Source organism: Macrotis lagotis, chromosome 1 (assembly GCF_037893015.1).
Source record: "Macrotis lagotis isolate mMagLag1 chromosome 1, bilby.v1.9.chrom.fasta, whole genome shotgun sequence".
Lineage (NCBI taxonomy): Eukaryota > Metazoa > Chordata > Mammalia > Peramelemorphia > Peramelidae > Macrotis > Macrotis lagotis.
This window is the reverse complement of record NC_133658.1, coordinates 318,721,145-318,744,570: the sequence shown is the minus strand read 5'-3', so window position 1 is coordinate 318,744,570 and position 23,426 is coordinate 318,721,145. Positions and strand designations below refer to the sequence as shown.

At 35.3% G+C, this 23,426-nt stretch overlaps 1 protein-coding gene across 4 annotated transcripts in view; it reads left to right on the top strand.

Moving 5' to 3' along the window:
- The window catches only part of CEP89 (centrosomal protein 89), a 138,417-nt gene that overhangs the window by 83,809 nt on the left and 31,182 nt on the right, over positions 1-23,426 (top strand). For all 4 annotated transcript variants that reach the window (XM_074211479.1, XM_074211478.1, XM_074211477.1 and 1 more), the window contains one exon: positions 4,013-4,102. In XM_074211479.1, the coding sequence (XP_074067580.1) occupies positions 4,013-4,102 (90 nt within the window). The remainder of the gene's footprint in view (positions 1-4,012; positions 4,103-23,426) is intronic.

Genomic DNA, 23,426 nt, shown 5'->3' with positions numbered 1-23,426 from the left:
CCTCATCTCACACATATACATGCCCTTTGCCACTATCTCATTCTTCATGCAAGTATCATTTGAAGAGATGGTGCTTTTTGAAACAGTTAATTCCCCTTTATTCCATTAAAGCTAATATCCTCCAACAAATTGTTCCTATTATCACCCCACCCCTTTTGCATTTATCTTCAGTCTCACCCTGTCTATCCAAGTCTCATCCTCAAAAAATCTCACTTGATTGATCCATTTCTTACTATATCATCCCATATGTCACCTTCTTTTATGACTGTTTTCCTTGAGACTAATTACAAAAGGTACCTCCACTTCTTTTCCTTTCCTTCTTTTCTTACCTCTTTGTAGTCTGACTTAATTATCTTTTTAACTATCAGACTAATGGCTTTTTCCTCATTCCTTGTCCCTCTGTAACTCTATTGATCACTGTCTTCTCTTTGATAATCTTTTTTTTCCTACAAAGGATTTTAGGACACTATCTCCAATTCTTCCATCTTTCTGACTGCTCTTTTTCAGTCTTCATCCAGGTCATGATCATTAACTTTGGATATTTCCTAGGGACTTGCCTAAATCCTCTTCTCTTCCCCTATACTATTTTATTTGGTGATCTGTCAGTGCTTATGGATTCATTTGTCATCTTTATGTTGATGATTCTAAAATCTGCTTATCCTGATCTAATCTATCTGTTCACCTCTGTCTGGAATTTCTAGCTCTCTAGTTAGCATCTTGAACTAGAAGGCCAGTAGATCTCTTAAACTCAACACATTCAAAATTGAGCTCATTGTCATTTTTCTCCAACCCCCCCCCTTTCTAAACATCCCTACCAGTGTCAAGGGTACCACCCCCAGGCTCCCAATCTCCCAGGCTCACAACCTAATTGTCATCCTCAATCCCCTACTTTCTCTCAACCTTCCTTTCCAAAATCTGTTGCCAGTGTCTGTAGGTTTTACTTTATAACATTTCTAAATATACCCTTTGACTTCTCTGTCACTGCTACCACTCTGATGCAGTTCCTTATCACTCCATGCCTGGGCTATTGCTGTAGCCTGTCTAAAGTATTATCCTCACTCTTATTCATCCTCTATTTAACTGTCAAATGATCTTCCTAAAATGCAGGTCTAACCATCTCACTTCTGCCCCTCCCAGCTCAAAAAAACCACAGTTGTTCTCTGTCACCTCTAGGATCAAGTACAAAATCCTGTATTTAGCATTTTTTAGTCTTCTTATACTTCATACTCCTCATTCCCTTGCCCACATCCAAAAATATTACCCAGATCAGTGACAATGATCTCCATGATGTTCCTTGAACAAGACCCCCTGTCTATTGACTACAGGTACTTTCATTGATTATCTCCCATGCCTGGAACTCTTCCTCTTCATCTTTACCTCCCAACTTCCCCAGTTTCCTTTAAAACTCAGTTAAAATTCCAGTTTTTGCAAAAACCCTTTCCTCTACATCTACCTCTCATTTCTCCTGTATATAACTTAATGATTTACAGTTCTTTGATGTTATTTCCCCCATTAAACTGTGAGTACCTTGAGGGCAGCGACCATGTGTTTGCCTTTCCTTGTATCCTCTGCATTTAGTACAGTGCCTTGGACATAGCAGACACTTGATAAAAGCTATTTGACTGTGACTGATTATATAAAAGAAATTCCTTTTGAAGTATAGGCTAGAGTAGATGACTGCTAAGCTTTTCATTTCTGAGAAATTACCCAAATTATTATTGTGAGAGTTGAGATAAATTATCATAACCACCAAATTTCTGACATAGAAGATACTGGTCCTCATATGATCCTTAATATGACATCATTTTGTTCTGCTGCCAAGAGAGTATTTCTTAAAACTACTGAGATGGTCATCATGGGGCACCAGTTGCAAACTTAGAATAATTCTGACACCGGGTTGGGATAATATAACTAATAGGCTGAGCATTCCTTGAGTCTTCCAATTTTTATCCTGAGCACTCCAGGGCTGCTAGCCATCAAGCTAATTTAGTAATGGAAACACATATTTATTAAAAGCCTAATATAGTTAGGTGGGAGAAGGGGCAATTGTCCTGAATCCCACCTGGCCCCCATGCGGCCATGAAGATGTGGCCGTCCTTTATTTCTTGTGTCTATTGTTTCCATTTCTTAGGTAAACACATATCTCATAGTGCATGCGTCTAAGACTAGCATTGACTTTGTAAATTCAAAAGGTCCAAAGGTCTCTTGAGGCCTGCAAGTATAAAAGCTATGGTGAACCCTAAAACAGAAGTGACTGATGACAGAGAAAGCTTCTGTATCAGACAGTATAACTACTGACAAAAGAATTGGCACATGTTATCAGCAAAGGAGTGTTTAGAAGGGTTACCCAAGTGCAGTGCCAGTATGAAATTTAAAATGCATTCTTTGTAGTTTTGCAAAACTGTTATGATGATGCTTAAATACTGACCTTCAAGCTTACTGTAATGATAGTTAATGTTACTGGATTCTGTTAAACTTCTTAATTGTGTTGTGTTTTAACTGTTTAATATTTAGTATTTCTGTATAAGAATAAAACACCTCTTTTAAAAAAAGCCTAATATATCTATGTAATAGAGAGATTAATGTGATAGGATAATCTAGGAGGCCTTCTTACTGCAAATAATCAGAATGGATTCCTTAGATAACCTCCCACTGACATTTTCTTGTATTTACATTTGGTTTGAAATTGTAGATTGTTTCAGTTACCTGTTACTTTTATTTATTGACTTCTATTACTTTTAACTTTCTTTTTTTGTCATAAATTTTTCAAATGACCTGTGAAACTATATGTGTATGTATGTGTATGTGTGTGTGTGTATATATATATATATATATATATATATATATATATATATATATGAATAGATCTTTCTAAAAGCTAAAAACCCACACCTTAAAAAAATGCACCCTACTTCTCTAATCACCTTAGTCTTCTCTATCCTCAGACCCTTCTGACCTAACTTACCTCTTTCTCTTCCATTTAGTCTTGTGGTTGCTCATTTTATTTTATAAAATTTTATTTATTTAAGGCAATGAGGTTAAGTGACTTGTCCAAGATCATATAGCTAGGTCATTAAGTGTCTGAGGTCAGATTGGAGCTCAGGTCTACCTGAACCCAAGGCAAGTGCTCTATCCACTGCATCAACCAGTTGTCCCCACTGTGCCACCTAGCTGCCCTGGTTGCTGCTTTTAAATAATTGCAACTGCCAAGTCAGGGAAACTTCTACTGAAAAGAGTGGTGTAGATCAGTGGTACCAAACTCAAATAGAGCTGGATCACTCTTTGCCAAATAATGACTTAGAAAATGATTTATCTATTTGTATTTTTATTTATTTTTGTTAAGTATTTCCAATTAAATTTTTAATCTTATATAAGTGTAAACTGAAAGCTGTGAGATTGGCTAATATAGATAGATAGATAGATAGATAGATAGATAGATAGATAGATAGAGAGAGAGAGAGAGACAGACGCCTTTTGGGCATGATTCCAAATTGCTCTCCAGAATCATTAGATCAGTTCATAACTCCACCAGCAATGCATTAATGTCCCATCCCCCTAATATCCATCATTTGTTATATTAGCCAATCTCACAGGTGTGAGGTAGTACCTCAGAGTTATTTTAATTTGTATTTCTGTAATCAATGGCAACAGGAAACATTTAAAGTTAGTAACATCTGTTTGCATGTTTTTTTCATTTGATATTCTTAATGTACTTGTTCTTCTAAAAGTTATTCTTTGAATAACTTTGAAATACTTTAACTTCAACCATTTCATATCAGTGTATCTATCTGATTTCTTAGTTTCAGACTATTCCATTTTCCCTTGGCTTATGCTATCAACATCCTATCTGTAAGCCAGTACCATGTACCTGGGAAGAGAAGATGATGTGAATGTTAAAAAAAAAATAGTGGATTGGAACTAGACTTTCTATAGCATTATTTATCATAACCAGCAATGCTTATGCCCAGTTGAAGAAGATTCTTCTTTTTCTTTTTCTTTTTCTTTTTTACAGGCTCAGTGTCTAGAAAATGAAAAGCAAGGATTTCTCTTCAAAATAATAAAAGAGAATATTCGCATAGGAAAATTAGAAGAAAGGCTGAAGGTAAGCATTCAGTTTAGATGTAGATATCCCTTTTTAAAACGGGATAAAGTGCTCATCTCAGTTGTGTGGATTTTGTGTTTAAGAACATTATGCTTGTACATATAGCTGAATTAATCAGGGAAAACACCAGTCTCTAAATAGCAGTATTAATCTTAGACAGAGCTTTGACATTTAATTGACTTTAACACTGGTTCTGTTCTTCATTAAATAAAACCAACTGATTTTTTATCACCTATTTAAAACAAATATTAGTAAAAATAGATAATTAATACTTACTGAGAGTCCTTTCCCCTTATCCAAATGACTACTTTGCAGATGGTAACTTTTTTTAGTCTTACTATTTCTCTACTATAAGGCTGATGTCCATGGTCTCTTCCCTCTGCCTCAATTTGTCTTAAATTGTTTTGAGGACTTTTTTCCCCACACTATTTTGCTTTGGATATCTATTGTGGTGTTTATTCATCCCAGGTTCCTGAAGTGCTAGTTAAAAGCTTTGATGGAGTGGTACATTTAGTGGAGTTGCATTAAGTAAAAGCAGGACCAAGGTTCTCGTTTTCCTAATTTTCATAACTCTCATGCAAAACCTTGAAACTAATATGCCTTTGATGTAGCATCATATTTTAATTTTCTCAGCAATAGAACTAAATCTCTGGCTCTGGATTTATTTCTTTAAAAATATTTTCTCTCTATTAAAGCTAACATACTTACATTAATTGTTCCTTGGGAGACAATTTTCTTCCCTCTCAAGATGGCAATAGCTAATAGAATTAACCCATAAAATTTTTGAACTGGAAAAAGACCTTACAAATTAATCTATTTCCCTCATTTTTCAGAAGAAGAAACTGAGGGCAAAAGGTTTTTTGTTGTTGTTTGGGGGGGTTTTGTTTTGTTTTGTTGTGTTTTATTTAAAAAAGCCTAGACAAGAGGTCTCAGCATCCATATTTTTCCACTATACCATGCTATCTTAACATATCTAAGGTTGACTTTAAAGACTTCTGAGGGAAGCTATATTTAAATTCCAAGTAGTTCTTTACCAGTGTGCAGTAGTAATGTAGAAGTAGAACTTAATCAAGTTCATTTTTAAAGACTTCTATCTAAACTTCTTAGCACAAACTAGTTAACCAAAAGTTTGTGCACACCATACTGATTATTTAGAGCTACATGAAATTTACTGTAGCATAAAAGAAGACATTTTATTTCAGAAACAGGTAAAATGTGTAGATTTTATGGGTCATGAATTCTTGGAACATCAAAACAATCTGGCAAAGAGTACATAGTAATCCAGTCTCAGACACTTAATAATTACCTAGCTGTGTGGCCTTGGGCAAGCCACTTAACCCCATTTGCCTTGCAAAAACATAAAAAAAAAAAAAAAGAGTACATAGTAGTCATACATGATTAGTTTTTAAAAACTTAATTGTAGTAGTTAGTTATTTCAAAATTTTATATTGATATAAAAGTGTTAGTAATATTTTTTTTTAGGTTTTTGCAAGGCAAATGGGGTTAAGTGGCTTGTCCAAGGCCACATAGCTAGGTAATTATTAAGTGTCTGAGACCAAATTTGAACCCAGGTACTTCTGACTCCAAGGCCAGTACTTGATCCACTATGCCACCTAGCAGCCCCAGTAATATTCTATTAAAAAGTCACCTAAAATAATAATATTATTTTTCAAGTGAATGCATTTTCGATGTAAAATACTAAAAAAATCCATTATTTTACTGAAGGCTCAGAAAAAACATAGGAAACCAATTCTATTTTTTAACAGTTATCTCGTTTATGTTATAATTTACTTTTGTTGAAGACAAATAGGTTGCCATATTAAGAAGATAGTTAACTCTCAGAGTTTTGGTTTTGTTTGATGCATTTTAGAATTAATTTTATAACTTCATTTTATGGCGAAATAACCTTTTAACATAATATGACCTTGAAATACTGGAATAAAGTCAAAGAAAATGAAATGGATTGTAGAAGTACATATTATATAGACACATTCATGTATGCAAACACTTACAAGCATACATATAATATTTTTGTATATGCCTTAAAAGAAAACATTTAATCAAGTGAAGTAATTCTACTTATGTATAGAAACATCATTGTACTGTAGAGAAATAAACTAATTAAACATTATATTCAAATATTATAAATAGAAGACTATTAAAGATCATTGAATATAACAGCCTCTTTTTTTTTTTATTTTGATGAGAAAGCTCAGCCTAGGAAGCTAAAAATTTTTCAAGATTCTTTCCTCCATGTCTAGAAATACTTTCTAATTATACATCAAATTATACATATAATTATACATATCACATGCTATTGTAGAATTTAAGGAGAACAAAATTATATACATAACTATGATTTTATAGTGCAGTTCAAAAGAAAAATTATAACAATGTCAATAAAATGAATTTTAAAGAGACTTTTATAGTTCATGGACATTGAAAATTCATTAGTAGTGGTTCCCCAGGCACTTGAATTTGTCTAGCCTTTCTTTCTTCGACTGAATGATCTTCCTAGCACTAGAGGCCACTTGGCCTGAAGAAAGAGTTAAACTTATTGGTATCCCTGAAACTAGGAAAAGATTGAGAACAAAAGGAATTGAGCAGGAGGAAGAATTGGAAAAAAAAGTATACTTGACAGAAAACCTAATAGGAAGTGATCATATCAAAGATTTATAGAGTAGACTAGTTGGAAGTTGTTTGGCAGGTCATCCAATCACGTCTCTTCCTTTATAAATGTTTCCTCTGTTATACAGTGCTACTTTTCGAGTCAGTATTTTTTAAAAGCACTTTAGAGGACTCCTTGGGAGTATGATATATGCTGATGAACTTTCAGGGATAGGGAGAGGTTTGCCTCTCTCAGGACAATGGTTGTGATGTCTAATGTTGGTTTGGGTTGTTTCTTCCATGGCAGCTTTTTGGATGTGTGTGTGTGTGTGTGTGTGTGTGTGTGTGTGTGTGTGTGTGTGTGTGTACGAATATGCATGTGTGTGTTTTGGTGGAGAGAGGTTCCTTGTAGATACTGATAAAGAAAAAATCAGAATCACAAAATCTTAGAGCTATATGAATGGGACCTAAGATATTACTTATTCCAACCTGAACATCTAAAAAGTTCCTATCAAATCATTGAATCTCTACTTGTATACTGAGTAGGAGTAAGAGGCCTCTTAGTTTCTTATATCATAAGGTGTAGTTGTCAGGAAATTTTTCACCAAAATCTGCCTTTTTGTTCCTGGTTCACCCCACTAACATATTTCCATGTGATCATTGTAAGATCTCCATTCCCTTCATTATGCTAATTGACCTGTATAGCAAATACTCCATCTTTCATTGCTTTTTTTTTAAATATGTAATACTATTCAAAACTGAATTTAACACTCCAGAGAGATTGGCTCACAACAGAGCACCATGAAACAATCTTTTTTTTTGCTTGTTTGTTTTGAAACTGTGTCTCACATAAGACCACCTAAGATTGCTTTAGCTTTTTTGGCTGTTGTTTTACAAAGGAATTTGCAATCTAATAAAGTCTTCACATCTTTTTCCACATGAATTGGCATTCAGTCAGTTAATCATTAAACATTTATTAAATTCCTCCTATGTGACAAATGTTACACTAAGCACTCCAAGGATACAAAAAAGAGAGGCAAAAGAAAGTCCCTGCCCTGAAAGAACTCCCAATCTAATGGAGGAAACAATAAGAAAACAAATAGATTTTTTTTTACAGGATAAGTAAGAAGAAATTAAAATATGTGTGACAGTAGAATTAGGAATGGTTGGAAAAGGTTGTCAGCAGAAGATAGGATTTTGGTGAGGACTTAAAGTATGTCATGAGTGAGAGCATACAAAGCATGAGGAACTGCCAAAAAAAAAAATACCCAGGGCTAAGAAGCAAAATGAAGCCGTAGTTCTGAAAAGGACAGAGTAGGGATTAATGTGTAAAAAGACTGAAGAAGGGGGCTAGATTATGAAAGGCTTTGATTGCCTAGCAGAACATTTTGTATTTGTTCCTGGAAATGATAGGGAGCCAGTGGAGTATATTGAGTAGGAGTGTGACACAAGTTGGTCCATGCATCCTCCATCCTGTACTTGTGAAATTTTTTGAACTCTAGTTAAAGATTTTAATTTGCCTCTCTCCAGCCCTGTGGCACTTTCCTTACTCTTATGTGATTTTTTTTTTTAGAGATCACTAACAGTGGTTCACCAGTTACCTCTGGTCGCCACCTTTTAATAATTTGAGTTGTAATTCATCTAAACCTAGAAACTTGGATTCATTGAGGGCAAAAACAGAGGTGTTCCTTTATCATTTCCTCACTTAGCTCTATTTCCAGCTTCTTTCAGGAAGGAACCTCAGGTTTTAGTCTCTGCCTACCACTAGGATTTATGATCACTAGGGTCATCGCTTTTATTGACTGAAAAAACAGAAGTCAAATAAAAGTTGAATAATTCTTCCTTTCAAGCAGCAGTCCCATGTGATCTTTGGTCTCCCTCTTGTTGCTGCTAGCATAGCTATAGAATCCTTTCGTTTTCCTTAATTTCCTGGTTTTAAATCATTCTGTGCTTTAGTGACTCTGATGCTGTTCCTATAAAAGAATACTTTCTTTTCAACTCCCTGCCCTTCTTTCCATCTTTTGTAGCTTTAAAAATCTCACTTTTAAATAAAGCATAACTTCTATATCCGTATCAGTTTCTTTAGACAATCTCCTATTTTCTTTTTTTCTGGGAATCATTTTTCTATGCTTGTTACTGAGGACTTTCCATTCATCTTTGGTTGTCATACTTTAAATTTTAGGTTATAGGATCCTACTTATCCTTTCTTTGAATTCTTTTGAGATCTGGAGTTAAGAATTGATTAATAGTTTTCTTTTCAGCAGAGAGGGAAACCTCAAGGAGATGTGAGTAGTTCAGGTATTAAACTACAAGTTGTAAATACTGAAACACGCTAGAAAAGTGCAGAAATTATTGTGAAGAAAAATACAATCATTAATACAATTTTCAAAAAAGGAAAAGAAATGTGTTCAGACTGTGAGGCTTACAGGAATAAAAACCCAGCAAACAGTTGTGAATGATAACGATAATGTGGTAATTGTAAAACAATACATATATATGTGAGTGAGAAAGGGAAAGAAGGAAATGGGCATCTGTGTGATGCATCCTTATGTGCTAGGCACTATGCTAATAAGCACTTTTACAAATATTATTTCCTATGATCCTCCCAGCAACCCTGTAAATACTCCCATTTTATAGATGAAGAAACCAAGGCAAAAAGAGGTAAGTGACTGACCCAAAGGCACCTAGTGAGTAGATGTCTGAGGTCTTCTTGACTCCAGGCCCAGTGCACCATTTGCTAAACCATCAGCGGCCTCCAGAAACAACTGTGGGCATGTAGTTAGTGCAGCGCACGTGTTTGTCTGCCCCTCTCTCTGCTGCTCAGAGCTGGGTGGGAGCTGTGCCTTGGCTTCAGGTAGAATTGAGAAGGCAGGTGTCCAGGGAAGCCCAGGGTCAGGAAGTTGAGGACACCAAGGCCTCAGAGAGCAGTGTGACTTCTGACCAGCTGTCCACCAAACTTCTCATGTGTTCTTTGATTGGTTAAGTCAAGAAGTGATCAGGGATGCCTGCCTTCAGCTAGTTAGTGGAGGCAGAGATGAGCATGAGAGAGAAAGAGGTGGGTGACCCAGTTCACGCTGGATCCAAAGATCCATAATACTGACTCCAAAGCCTCTGTGTCTACACCAGAATTACCCTTTACTGCTTTTTACTTTTACTTCTCCATTGATTTTCACTCAAATTTTCCATATGATAAATCCCTCATCCTATCTCATCCCAAATCTCATATTTCCTTATGAGAGTATGTATTCTTAATATATTAAGGAGCTCTACTGCTTTTTTTTGTTAAAGTTTTTGCAAGGCAATGGGGTTAAGTGGCTTGCCCAAGGCCACACAGCTAGGTAATTATTAAGTGTCTGAGGCCAGATTTGAACTCAGGTACTCCTGACTCCAGGGCCGGTGCTCTATCTACTGAGCCACCTAGCTGCCCCTCTACTGCTTTTTAAAAAATTTTTATCCCTTTAGAATAAAGTATATACTTATAGACCTCATCTTGTCAAATGCCAATGATCCATGAAATTGAATTTGCTTCCTTGACTTTAGATTTATAGTTCATCTTGTATGTTACCTATATTCCATGCTTTTGCCTAAAATTTTTTGAGGTCATTGGTTTTATTGTCGCCTCTCTTTGATAAGTTCTGTGAATTCTTGCTAAGTCTTTTCTGTGTTTTACCTGTTATTACTCCCTATAGTAGGGCAAAGATTGTCTGACTCATGGGCCTTATAAGGTCATGAAATCATGGTGCTGCCAAGGCAACCACAGGGAGGACTCAAAATTCAATAATTCTAGCTTTTTAGGGACCAATTAATTAAATACTTAACCAAATGTAGCAGGCTAATTTTTACATTTTGGCCTTTGATATCTGGATTGGCAAGTATTTAGGAAATTTTTTCCTTCTCCCTTCCTTTCCAATTTAAAGCCCTTTTTATCAACTCCAAAAGACTACTGAAAAATATTTTATCAGCATTCATCAGACAATTTGGCCAAGGGTTGGGCCAAGATTGATTTGTGTACACTGGGAGAAAGTAACAAACAATTCTTTTGACCATTCCATTTGCTTAAAAGTTGTCATTATCCCTGAAACTTAGAATTCCTGATGGGTATATGGGACCTCACCAGTGAACATCACCACTTCTTTCTATTTGATAAAGCAAAACCCAATAAACTTAAAATTTCATATCAGAATCTGAGTCTTTTTTACAAAGGCCTTATTTTTGAAAAGCAGTATTTAGAAGCTATGCATGCCTTAGATTGTCACCCCTAAAAGAATTTTTCTGAAATTTAATGAATAGATTTCCTAGAGTAATACTTAACAGGTTAGTTCACACACCTTTGAATAAGATGTGATTTATGACCTGAATACTTTCAATCAAGTGGTTTGTAATCAAACATACCTTTTGGAATAGATTATGGTTAAGTCCAATTTTAAAACAAATTTTAAAAAATCCTTGAAGATAAAATCATATATTTGGTTTAAAAGAGCAAAGAACCAGAAATAAAATATTGCTCCCTTAAATTTACTTTATAAAGTTTAGGTTTCAGTAGGAAAAAAATAAAAAAAAATTATAAAATGTAGGTTTCAGAGTGTTTCCCTTTTTTTATTTTATTAGAAAATATTAATTGTTAGATAGCAATATTAACTGTTCATTTTTTTTTACAAGGCAAATGGGGGTTAAGTGGCTTGCCCAAGGTCACATAGCTAGGTAATTATTAAGTGTCTGAGGTCAGATTTGAACTCAGGTACTCCTGACTCCAGGGCTGGTGCTCTATCCACTGCACCACCTAGCCGCCCCAGCTGTTCACTTTTAAATCTTTGTAAATATTCTAGCAGTGCTATTCTCTGGCAACTATTTAGAGTCATTTTTCTGAATATGTGACACATTTTGTTTGGAATTGTGCATTTTATAATGCTTAAATCCCTCCCTTTCCAATTTAAAGCCCTTTTTATCAACTCCAAAAGACTACTGAAAAATATTTTATCAGCATTCATCAGACAATTTGGCCAAGGGTTGGGCCAAGATTGATTTGTGTACACTGGGAGAAAGTAACAAACAATTCTTTTGACCATTCCATTTGCTTAAAAGTTGTCATTATCCCCTGTTGAATTTTATAGACTGATTTTAAACTTTTGCTGTGACTTTTTAAAAGTTGTTACCTTGTTTTATATTTAAACTCTCACATGAGTGGACTGTATGCCTCTGTTTCAATGTTTTGAATTACTGAAATGAGTAAAATATTTCTTAGGCTTATGGTGAGTCATTTATAACTTGTTAATAAAAACACTAATATTTGGGTGATCCCTACCTCCACACATAGATTATAGGAAAAATTGCTGGAAATGGAAAAAAAACATGTTAGTGAAACAAGTGTCTGGACTTAAATATTTGAAGATGAGATGACAAACTGGGTGAGTAGGAAAAAGAAAGGTATCGCATTACATATTCATCTGACTGTTGTCTGCTTTTGAAGACTTAGAAAGATTTCATGGTTTTCATAGTGAACAGTGAATGTGCTACTTTTTCTTAACATTAACATTCTATCATTGTTAGAGATATACAAAAAAGGAGGGAGAATAGAATAGCCTGTGTTGTTGAGTGCTTCTCACAGTAATATTGTTTTTACAATATTGGAAAATGGGTTTTCTTTACATTTTACAAAGGTAGTCTCTGATATTTTGAATCATTATCAAATAGATATTAAAATACATTTTTCTTGTTCAGTTTTTTAGTCATGTCTGACTCTTTGAGACCCCATGGGGTTTTCATGGCCAAGGTTCTAGAGTGGTTTGCCATTCCTTTTTCTCTTTATTTTACAAATGAGGAACTGAGACAAACAGGGTTAAGGGTCTTGCTCAGAGTCACACAGCTAGGGGCGGCTAGGTCCTCTGTGGATGCAGCTGACAGTTTATCTTATAGAATCATCTAGGACTCTGAGAGAGAAGTCATTTGCTAATAAAGGTACCCCATATGCATCAAAAGCAGGACGTGAAGTCACACCTTCATGACTTAAAACACTGAACTTCTGTTTACTGCTGCCTTATTGTCATTTGCAGCATAACTATAATACATATATTAGATTTTTTTAAACTTTCCTATTTATTTTCTAGTTATTCTTAGATTATAGATATATTTACTTGCATTTGAACTAAAATATTGAAACTTGCTTTAAAATACTCATGGTATCACAAATTCAAAATATTAAAAATAACAATAATGAGCATTTACATTATGCTTTGAGGTTTTGCAAACATCTCGTTTTATCATATCAAACCTTGAGAAGTAGGTGCTATTATTATCTCTATTTTACAGATAAAACTGAGGCAGGCAGAGGGTAAATGATTTGCCTATGGTAACACAGCTTGTAAACAATGCCTAAGACTGGTTTAAATTCAAGTCTTCCTGATTCTATGGCCAGTTCTTTATTTACTATTCCACCTGTATGTCTAAGTCCTTTAAGAAGGAGAACAGGAATTGGGGAGGAAAGAGAGAGATTGTGAGACACACACTAAATATGTATAAAATTGTGTTATTGAGAAAACTTTTTTTAAGTTTATAGCTAAACTCTTGACAGCTAGCATACCTTCATGTGTATAAATTGGACCCAAATGGTTAGCAGGATCCTTGAATCTAATTCTTTGTGTTTTGAGCCTCTTCTTGTTTCCTGATATAAATACTGAGGGACTGTTTTTTCCCCAGAAAATTTTAACTATTTAAAATATTCAAAAAGTTCTTGTTTTTAAGGAGATATTTGTTTTACAGAATAACTTTTTTAATAGGAAGTATCTTTTTAATATACCACAAAAAAGTTGTCCAGAACCCTTATCTATTTTTTCTCCTTGTTTTTAAGAAGAAATAGAGAAACAGTTATATAATAAGGTCATATTAGAAATTCAGTTTTGTTGTGACTGCTCTCCTCCCCAGACCCTTAGTGAGAGTGTGAAGAAATAGCATTTAATTAATTCTAATGACTTCATTCACTTTCACAGGCCAGAAGGATGGGGGTGGTGCTCTTGGCATTCCACTTTTACATGTCCATCTATTCCTGCTTTGTGATTATAAATAATATTTAGAATATTATTCTGAGGCCCTAAAAGATACTGAAACAAAGAATATATTTATTATATTCTATTTACTAAAGCATGAAAGTATATTAATAGATTTTAGAAAATATTTTTTAAAACAAGGTTTGGAAGTTAAAGAACTTTTCTGGTTAATTGACTATAAAATTCATTTAATTTTAGTGTCTTTTAGGCATCATAAATAATCAAGATTTTATTATATTTATGATATGGAGGATACTTCTTTTACCTATGGGATAACCATGTAATAGCAGACTTATTAAAAAACTTCCTTTTGTGTTTTTAAGCCTTATGTTTTCAAATGAAAAAATTTATATATATATATATATATATATATATATGTATATATGTATATATATTTAGGTTTTTTGCAAGGCAAATGGGGTTAAGTGGCTTGCCCAAGGCCACACAGCTAGGTAATTATTAAGTGTCCCAGACTGGATTTGAACCCAGGTACTCCTGACTCCCAAGGCTGGTGCTTTATCCACTACGCCACCTAGCTGCCCCCATCAAGTAGGCAATGTTAAGGATAACCACTGATATAAATTGAATTCTTTTGGTGTCTGGGGATGCCCTTAGTTAGAGAGATATTAGTCATTCTGTTTATTTGTCCCTACCCCAGTTCTTCTATCATCTTTTAGTTAACCAGCCTACATCATTCAAAGTAATTCATGATTCGAAATTTTTGGTAATTCAGATTAAGAATGAGGTTAGGGGGCAGCTAGATGATGCGGTGGATAGAGCACTGGCCCTGGAGTCAGGAGTGCCTGAGTTCAAATCTGGCCTCAGACAATAATTACCTAGCTGTGTGGCCACTTAGCCCCATTGCCTTGCAAAAACCTAAAAAAAAAAAATGAGGCTAGACTAAAGTTTCAAGCCCTTACTACAATTATGAAAAAAAGGATTTACCAAGACTTATTCATTAGGCCTTTCCAGCTTTCCTTAATCTTAGTGTCTTCCCTTTGAGATTGCCTCAGTTTTTCCTATATGTATTTTATTTACACAGTTGTTTGCATATTGTCGTTGCCATTGGACTGTGAGCTCCTTCATACTCCTGATACTCAGTAGATTCCAATGGCTCCCTATCCACTTCAGGATCAAATACAAAACCATCTGTTTGGTGTTCAAAGCCCTTTCCTACCATTGCCACCTTCCTCCTTTCCATTCTTATCAAATGTACTCTTCAGATCAGCCTCCTTGATGTTCCATCACCTTCTCTTGGCTCCAGGCAGTTTTCTATTTCCCATCCCTGCTGAGCTCTCCCTCCTCATCTCTGCCTGCTGACTTCCCTGGTTTCCTTTAAGGCCCAACTTAAGTTCCATCTTGTACAGGATGGTACAGCAACTCTTCTGAATCATTTTTTCTTTTTCCCAGGTTTGTGGTCTCCTACTTTCAATTCTGGGCTCCTTGAGGGCAGAGACTGTCTTTTGTCTCTTTTTTGCATCACCAGTGCTTAGCATAGTGTCTGGTACATAGTAGAGGGGGGCCTAATAAATGTTTTTTTTTTTAGGGTTGTTTTTTTTTTTTTTGCAAGGCAATGGGGTTAGGTAGCTTGCCCAAGACCACACAGTCAGGTAATTATTAAGTGTCTAAGGCCGGATTTGAATTCAGGTACTCCTGACTCCAAGGCCAGTGCTCTATCCACTGCTCCACCTAGCTGCCCCCTAATGTTTTTTAAACTGTGTTTTTGCCTCTTTGAATCACTAATATTTATCACAAAACCTTTAGTATAATAGTTGGGGGTTGTTTGTTTTTTTATGTTTTTGTTTTCACAAGGCAGTGAGGTTAAGTGATTTGCCTGAGGTCACACAGGTAATTATTAAGTTTCTGAGATTGGATTTGAACTCAGGTCCTCCTGATTCCAGTGGGGCCAGTGCTCTATCTACTGTACCACCCAGCAACCCATAATAGTTTTTTAATAAATATTAGTTTATTGAAATATTGATAAAGTTAAAATAAGCTTTGGGAAGAAGGAAATAGATTCCTGTAAGAAATCAGATTGATTTTTAAGCATGTTTAGAGCCTTCATTAACATATAAGCAATTGATATTCTGGGATCTCTTCTTTTTTTAATTTATTTTTTTATTTAATATTCTCATTTTGTACAAATAATGGTTTTTATACATTAATAAAATATTCTTGTTTAAGAGTAAACGAAATACCCCCCATAAATATAGACTCACTTGAGCAATAAAGTAAAGGGGAGAGAAAAAAATTAAAATAAAAAAATAATATTAATAATTGTAGGTATGGCCAGGTGGCGCAATGGATGGAGCACCAGCCCTGGAGCCATGAGCACCTGAGCCCACATCTGGCCCCGTATAACCAACAGTCACCCAGCCGTGTAACATGCAAGCCACTCCAACCCCACTGCCTGCAAAAACCAAAAAAAGAAAAAAAAAGACCCAAAATAAAATAAAATAGTAATAATAGTAGGGGTGGCTGGGTGGCAGACAGAGCATTGATCCTTGAGCCAGGAGCACCCGGGTACAAATCTGGCCTCAGACACCCAACAATCACCCTGCTATGTGGCCCCAGGCAGGCCACCCAACCCCATTTGCCCTGCACCCCCCCAAAATAATAATAATAATAATAATAAAAGATGTGCTTGAGTCTTTGTTCCAACACCACCAACTCTGTCTCAGGTGGATCACATTCTTTATAAGTCCATCACAAAAGTTGCTTCCATATTTTTCCACTGTTGCCATTGCTGATCACAACTCCCTCCTTTCGTATTTCTCCACTACCATGTACTATATTTTCTCTCTCTTTTCACTCTGACTCTGCTGTAGGGTAGCTGAGTGGCACAGCAGACAGATCCCCGGCCGAGAGGCCCCGAGCCCCCATACCATCCCTTAGGCCCAGCATCCCCCTGGCCCTATGGTCCCAGACAGGCCATCCAATCCTAGCCCCTTGCAAGAAGTAAAAAGGAAAATGTGTTATATCTGACCACTCTCCCCCCATGGTCCATCCTCTCTTCCATCATCATTCACATCACCCCCCTTCCCCCTGTTCCTCCCCTTCTTACTCCAGATGCCTATACCCCATTGAGTATATATGCTGTTTCCTCTCCTAGCCACCTCTGATGAGAGCGAAGATTCCCTCATTCCCCCTTGCCTTCCCCCCTTCCATATCATTGTAATAAAGAAAAATCTTATGTGAAATATCTTGGCCTATTCCCCCTCTCCTTTTTCTTTCTCCCATTACATTTCCCTCTTTTTCTATTGACTCCATTTTTACACTATATTTTATCTTCAAATTCAGCTTTCTCCTGTGCTTCAACTATAAAAGCTCCTTCTACCTGCTCTATTAACTGAGAAGGTTCATATAGTATTATCAGTGTCATTTTTCTATGCAGGAATACATACATTTCATCATCAAGTCTGGGATCTCTTCTTGCTGAACCTGTAGTAGCTTAGGTTAAACTGCCTTGCTATAAAATGATACTACATTCCACAATTTTCATCCATTTAAACTGACTTTCTACCCAGAATGTAAATTAGTGAAGTTTTATTGGTACAGTACTTTTTTTTTGCATATTTTTTTTGGTTTATTTTTTGGGGGGGGTTAAGGGACTTGCCCAAGGTCACACAGCTAGGTAAGTATTACGTTTCTGAGACTGGAGTTGAACTCAAGTCCTCCTGACTCCAGGACCAGTGCTCCATTCCCTGTGCCACCTAGATGCCCTCTACGTACTTTGACCTCCATTTAATGGAATCTAGGGTTAAGCTGAATTCTCAAGATATTTTTCATAGATTGAACTTGAAAATTAGAATGGGGAGACATTAATAAGAGAGAACTTCACAAGAAAGTTTATTGCACAACTTCTTTAAATTTTTAATGTCTTAATTCATCTGTGAATTTCATAAGTTTAAAAAAATTCAGTTTAAAAAGTTAAACTGAGATTAATTATGAAATGTCATTCATTGTACTTAAGTTCTGATTACACTTAGAATGCATTAAAACAGTAACTGTCAGTTTCTTGAGGAGCAGTTACATATTTCTTGACAGAGGCATTGGCAAAAGACATACACAAGACATATCGTTAAACTTAAGGGAACTAGACTGACACATACGATTCCCAGGGTTACTTTCTGAATCACCAACAGGTAGATCCCGAGTGGAAGGGAGCCAAAGTAGAACAATCCCAAGAGCCACTTTAGGATTCTAGGGACATGATTACATATTTTAGAGAAAAGGTCTTGATCAATTTGACTATAAGAACTTACAGATACGGAGTCCAAACTCTGACCCCCATAGTCAGCAGAGAGAGTATTTTGGCTGGGAGTCCTCGTCCAATTCTGCTGAACTTCCATAAGTGTAATTACTAAACAGTTTGAAAATCCGTGGGAAGGATTTGAAGATGCCAAGTTCTTTGGTGTTAAGACTATTTCATCACTGTCTGAATTCCATGTTGTTTTGTCCTTAAGCAAAAGTTTAGACATAATGTTTGTGTCATCAGGAAGTCTTCCTACTTTTCCCTCTTGCATCTCTGTGTCATAGCGGCAAAAGGGGCAGCTAATAGATGTGGTGGTTCCATCTCCTTTGTGAGCTATCTTAATCAGGCATCTTGCACAAACTCTGTGAAGGCAGTCCAAGATTTTGGGTTTACGACTGTAAACATTAAATTTCTGGTAACATATTTTGCATTCCAGTTCTTCATATGGCAGTTTTTCTTCTGTCTGAGGGCAACTCATTCTTATTATAGATTCACTGTTAAAATAGAAGCCAAATAATATTAATGTATTCCAAACCCCTTAAAAGACCTTCCAGAATAGAAACTTTACTTAGATTTAGCCTTGGTTTTTAAAAGATCATAAAATGAGATGCACAGATGGAGAAATGGAGGGGAAAATATAGCAGCAATACTGATATTGAAATGAAAAGCATATCATTATTTTAAGCTGTGAGACAAATTAAAAAGGAGAACAAAACATTTATAATACTATCTTGTTATTCACCAGTAGCACCACATAGCTTTTTCATAAATCTTGCTTTTAGTCAAAAGTTCATAAAAAGGGGCAGCTAGGTGGCACAGGGAATAGAGCACGGGCCCTGGAGTCAGGAGTACCTGAGTTCAAATCCGGTCTCAGGCACTTAATAATTGCCTAGTTATGTGGCCTTGGGCAAGCCACTTAACCCCATTGCCTTGCCAAAAAAAAAAAGTTCTTAAGTGAATGAAACAGCAATATGAAAAAATGGTATCCCTGTTTTTAAAAATTCAGATAAATAATTTAAAAACAAAAAACTTCCTGTAGCACATTTAAAGGTTTTAAAGAAACTAGACAAATTAAAATTATTCCTAGTATCAAAAATAGTTTTATAATTAAGGACATCTAAATATAAATTTGTCTTCATATGGCCTGTTTCATATGACATTCCAACAGCAAAATGCCATGCTGTATCTCCTTTGCTAGTCACCCTATTATTGTACATATTTATTGTTTCCCTTTGTTTTCTAATAAAGTTTTAATATAAAAACATTTGGAACAGCTCCACCTTGTACTTAGAACTTCTTTAAACTTCAAAAAAAAAGTGAGAAATGGTTTACAAATTTATCAAAAAAAGAAATGTCTGAGAATATCTCTTTACACTATTTGCATTTTTAGTTTCATTGGAAAATTCATTGATAAGGACTTAGTGATAATGAACCATATCATCCTAATCTCATTTTATATGACCCCTAAAATTTACTAAGCATTCTTCTCTTTTTTAATAAGTTGTTGTTTGGTTTTTTTTGGCAAGGCAAAGGGGTTAAGTGGCTTGCCCAAGGCCACACAGCTAGGTAATTATTAAGTGTCTGAGCTCAGATTTGAACTCAGATCCTCCTGACTCCAGGGCCGGTGCTCTATCCACTGTGCTACCTAGTCACCCCATCCACTGCACCACCTAGCCCACCCCCTAAACATTCTTCTCACAACAGATCACAATGGCTAAGTCAGTCACAGTAGATCATATAATATTGATGTTCTATGTGCAATGTTCTATTCACTTTACTTCGCATTAGTTCATATAAGTACAGGGTTTTCTGAAATCACAGGGAAAACTTTCTAACAATTAAAATCTATCCAGAAAGCTGTATCCTCTTTTACTTGAGGTCTTCAAACAAAGGTGGAATATCAAGTTAAGCGATAGAAAGGACTTCTTGTTCAGCTTGGGGATGCATTGGATGCCCTCTGTAGACTCCTTCAACTCTGAGAATCTTTGATCTTTGTTCTCATTCTCTTTATGATACTAGCAATATTTTTGAAGTCATAGAGATGAATTTGTATAACTTATACTCTAATTTATTCTACTACATCAATGCTGATCAGAATTGTATAGGCTTAAGTCTGTTTTTAAAAGCTAGACAGTAGCTTATTCCACCCTCCTCATCCCTTATAATCAACATATGAAGATATGAAGGGGTTTAATTTTTTTTAGTTAATCAAGCACTTATTAAGAACTTATTACTTGCTCAAGTACTCTTTAAGGTACTGAGGATACAAAGACAAAAATGAAGTAATATAGCTAAGAGCCTATGGGATATGAAAATTACTGTTTATTTTATGAATATGTACAAGTATTTTTTTTGTGCCTTTGAAAACTGTTTCACCAACACATTGGGGAAAAGGAGGGAAAATGTGCCTTTAAATTGTATTTCTACAAATTTAATACTGTCAGTTATTCATTAATGATAATGAATTCCCATTATCTGAAAAATAAAAAGACTCTTTAGATTAGAAACATTTCGTTATTATGAATGAATACTTTATTTAATTTAATTTTTTTTTTAGCAAGGCAAATGGGGTTAAGTGGCTTGCCCAGGGCCACACAGCTAGGTAATTATAAAGTGTCTGAGACCAGATTTGAACCCAGGTACTCCTGACTCCAGGGCTGGTGCTTTATCCACTACACCACCTAGCCACCCCATGAATGAATACTTTGATGTCCCTATCTGAACAGTAAAGGAAATTTTTATATTGACTACTTTTAGCTCTCACTGTTTGGTGATTTAAACTTTCATTTTAAACATTCATCTTACTTAGAATAATTCTGTCCTTCATTTCTAAAATATATAGAGAACTGAGTCAAATTTATTAAAAAAAACAAGCCACTCCTCAATTGACAAATGGTCAAAGGATATGAGGAAGCAATTTACAAATGAGGAAATCAAAGTGATCCATAGTCATATGAAAAATTACAGAGAAATGCAAATTAAAGCATCTCTGAGGTACCACCTCACATCCCTCAGATTGGCCAATATGACCAGAAAGGACAATGATCAATGTTAGAAGGGATGTGGGAAAACTGGGACACTAATACATTGTTGGTGGAGCTGTGAACAGATCCAACCTTTCTGGAGAGCAGTTTAGAATTATGCCCAAGGGGCAATAAAAATATGCATTCCCTTTGAACCAACAATACCACTATTGGGTCTATACCCTGAAAAGATTATGAAAAAGGGTAAAAACATCACTGGTACAAAAATATTCATAGCAGCCCTGTTTGTGGTGGCAAAGAATTGGAAATTGAGTGAATGTCCATCAAATGGGGACTGGCTGAACAAATTGTGCTATGTGTACATTATGGAACACTATTGTTCTATTAGAAACCAGGAAGGATGGGAATTGAGAAGCCTAGAAAGACTTGCATGAATTGATGCTGAGTGAGATGAGCAGAACCAGAAGAATATTGTACACCATAATAGCAACATGGGGTTGATGATCACCCTTAATGGACTTGCTCATTTCATCAATGCAGTAATCAGGGACAATTTTAGGGTATCTGTGATGGAGAATACCCTTTATATCCAAAGAAAGAATTGTGGAATTTAAACAAAAAAAGTTATGTATTATGTAAGTTTGCTATCTCTCATATTTTATTTTTTCCTTAAAGATATGATTTCTCTCTCAACACATCCAGTTTTGACCAATGTATAGCAGGGAAACAATGTGAAAACTAATCAGACTGCCTTCTGTGAGGAGTGGGGGGAGGGAAGCAAGATGGGGGGGGGGATTGTAAACTTCAAAAAAATTTAAAAATTTTAAGAAAGAAAGTAAAAAAAGAAGAATTTTGTCCTTTAATTTGAGCTTACACTATTTAATATCAACACTGTGATATACTATACTAATAGACGCATAAAATGATTGGAGAAGTTTGTGGTTTTGCCCTTTAGAGAAAACCCAATTTGTTCTACTAGTCAAGAGAAACATATCAGAACTATTAGTTTATAGGAGGCTAATTAAGGCAACTGATATCAGCCAAGGTTTCTCAAGAATTAGAAACCATAAAAAGAACAAAACAACAAAAATTACTAGTATTGTAAACGTTAGACAATGTTGGTACCCTCTTTTTAAAGTTAATGTGGGGGTGGCTAGGTGGCACAGTGGATAGAGCACTGTCCCTGGAGTCAGGAGTGCCTGAGTTCAAATCTGGTCTCAGACACTTAATGATTACCTAGCTGTGTGGCCTTGGGCAAGCCACTTAACCCCATTGCCTTGCCAAAAAAACAAAAACAAAAACAAAAAAAATAGATAAAGTTAACATGGTCTTTACAAAGAACCAAAGGACATATTTGCATATACTAGACTTTACAACTAATTGATTATTTTTTCAATTGTTTATGAGATTGAACTTTTGGTTTTTCACAAGGCAGTGGGGTTAAGTGACTTGCCCAAAGTCACACAGCTGGATAATTATTAAGTGTCTAAGACCGGATTTAAACTCAGGTCTTCCTGACTCCAGGGCCAGTGCTCTATATACTGTGCCACCTAGTTGCCCTCTAAGGGTCAAACTTTAAAAAAAATTTTCATTACTGTTTGAGGAAAACACAGGGGGAAAAAAGATTGACTTACGCAAAGCAAATAAAATGAAGGTTATTAGGTGGTCCTTATTTAATAGCAGAGAAAAAGAGTTTACAGGTTTTCGTATTTTTTTATTTTTAGCATGTTCTGACAAATCAACAAATAGATAATGGAAGCAAAGTCTTTGATTTATATTAGATATTAGTGATTTTTAAGAGAAATTATATATCTAGATAAAAGAATTAGATGTCTGTCTGTTTCAAATAGAAAATTTAATGTTCTCTTGCAGTCAGAAAAATGGACCAAATGTTTTGGTTTCAGTTTTTAAGAGAGGACCAATCTTTGCTTAATCAAAATGGAAGATTTGCTCTTGGTTCAATTCAGGAAGTTGTTTAGTGTTGGAATTTGTTATGCTATACATATGAGTTTCAAAGATTGTTGGGGGAGGGGATTTCCCCAGTGGTAGGAGTGGGGTGAAAGGGAGAGAAAATAAATGCTTGCTAATTGAAAAAATAATTTAAATATACAAGAACCTGGTCACACATCAATTAATCATTTCAAAATAGTAAGTAAAATCAGTAGAAACTTCTCTATTGGATTTTAATTGGATGACCAGTTCAATAGACAACTAAGTAATTTAGGCACTTAAATTATAATAGGGCTTATATGAAGAAACTGACTGATGGGTCATTAATGAGGAGTCATTAAATTCAATTCTCCCACCCCTCATTTTATAGATAAGGAAACTGAAGTCAAATAGAGGTTAAATGATGGATCATATGCTATTAATAATCTGAGGCAGATTCAAATTAGATCAATTCTTAAATCCAGTTCTACCTATTGTAAAGGAAGAAA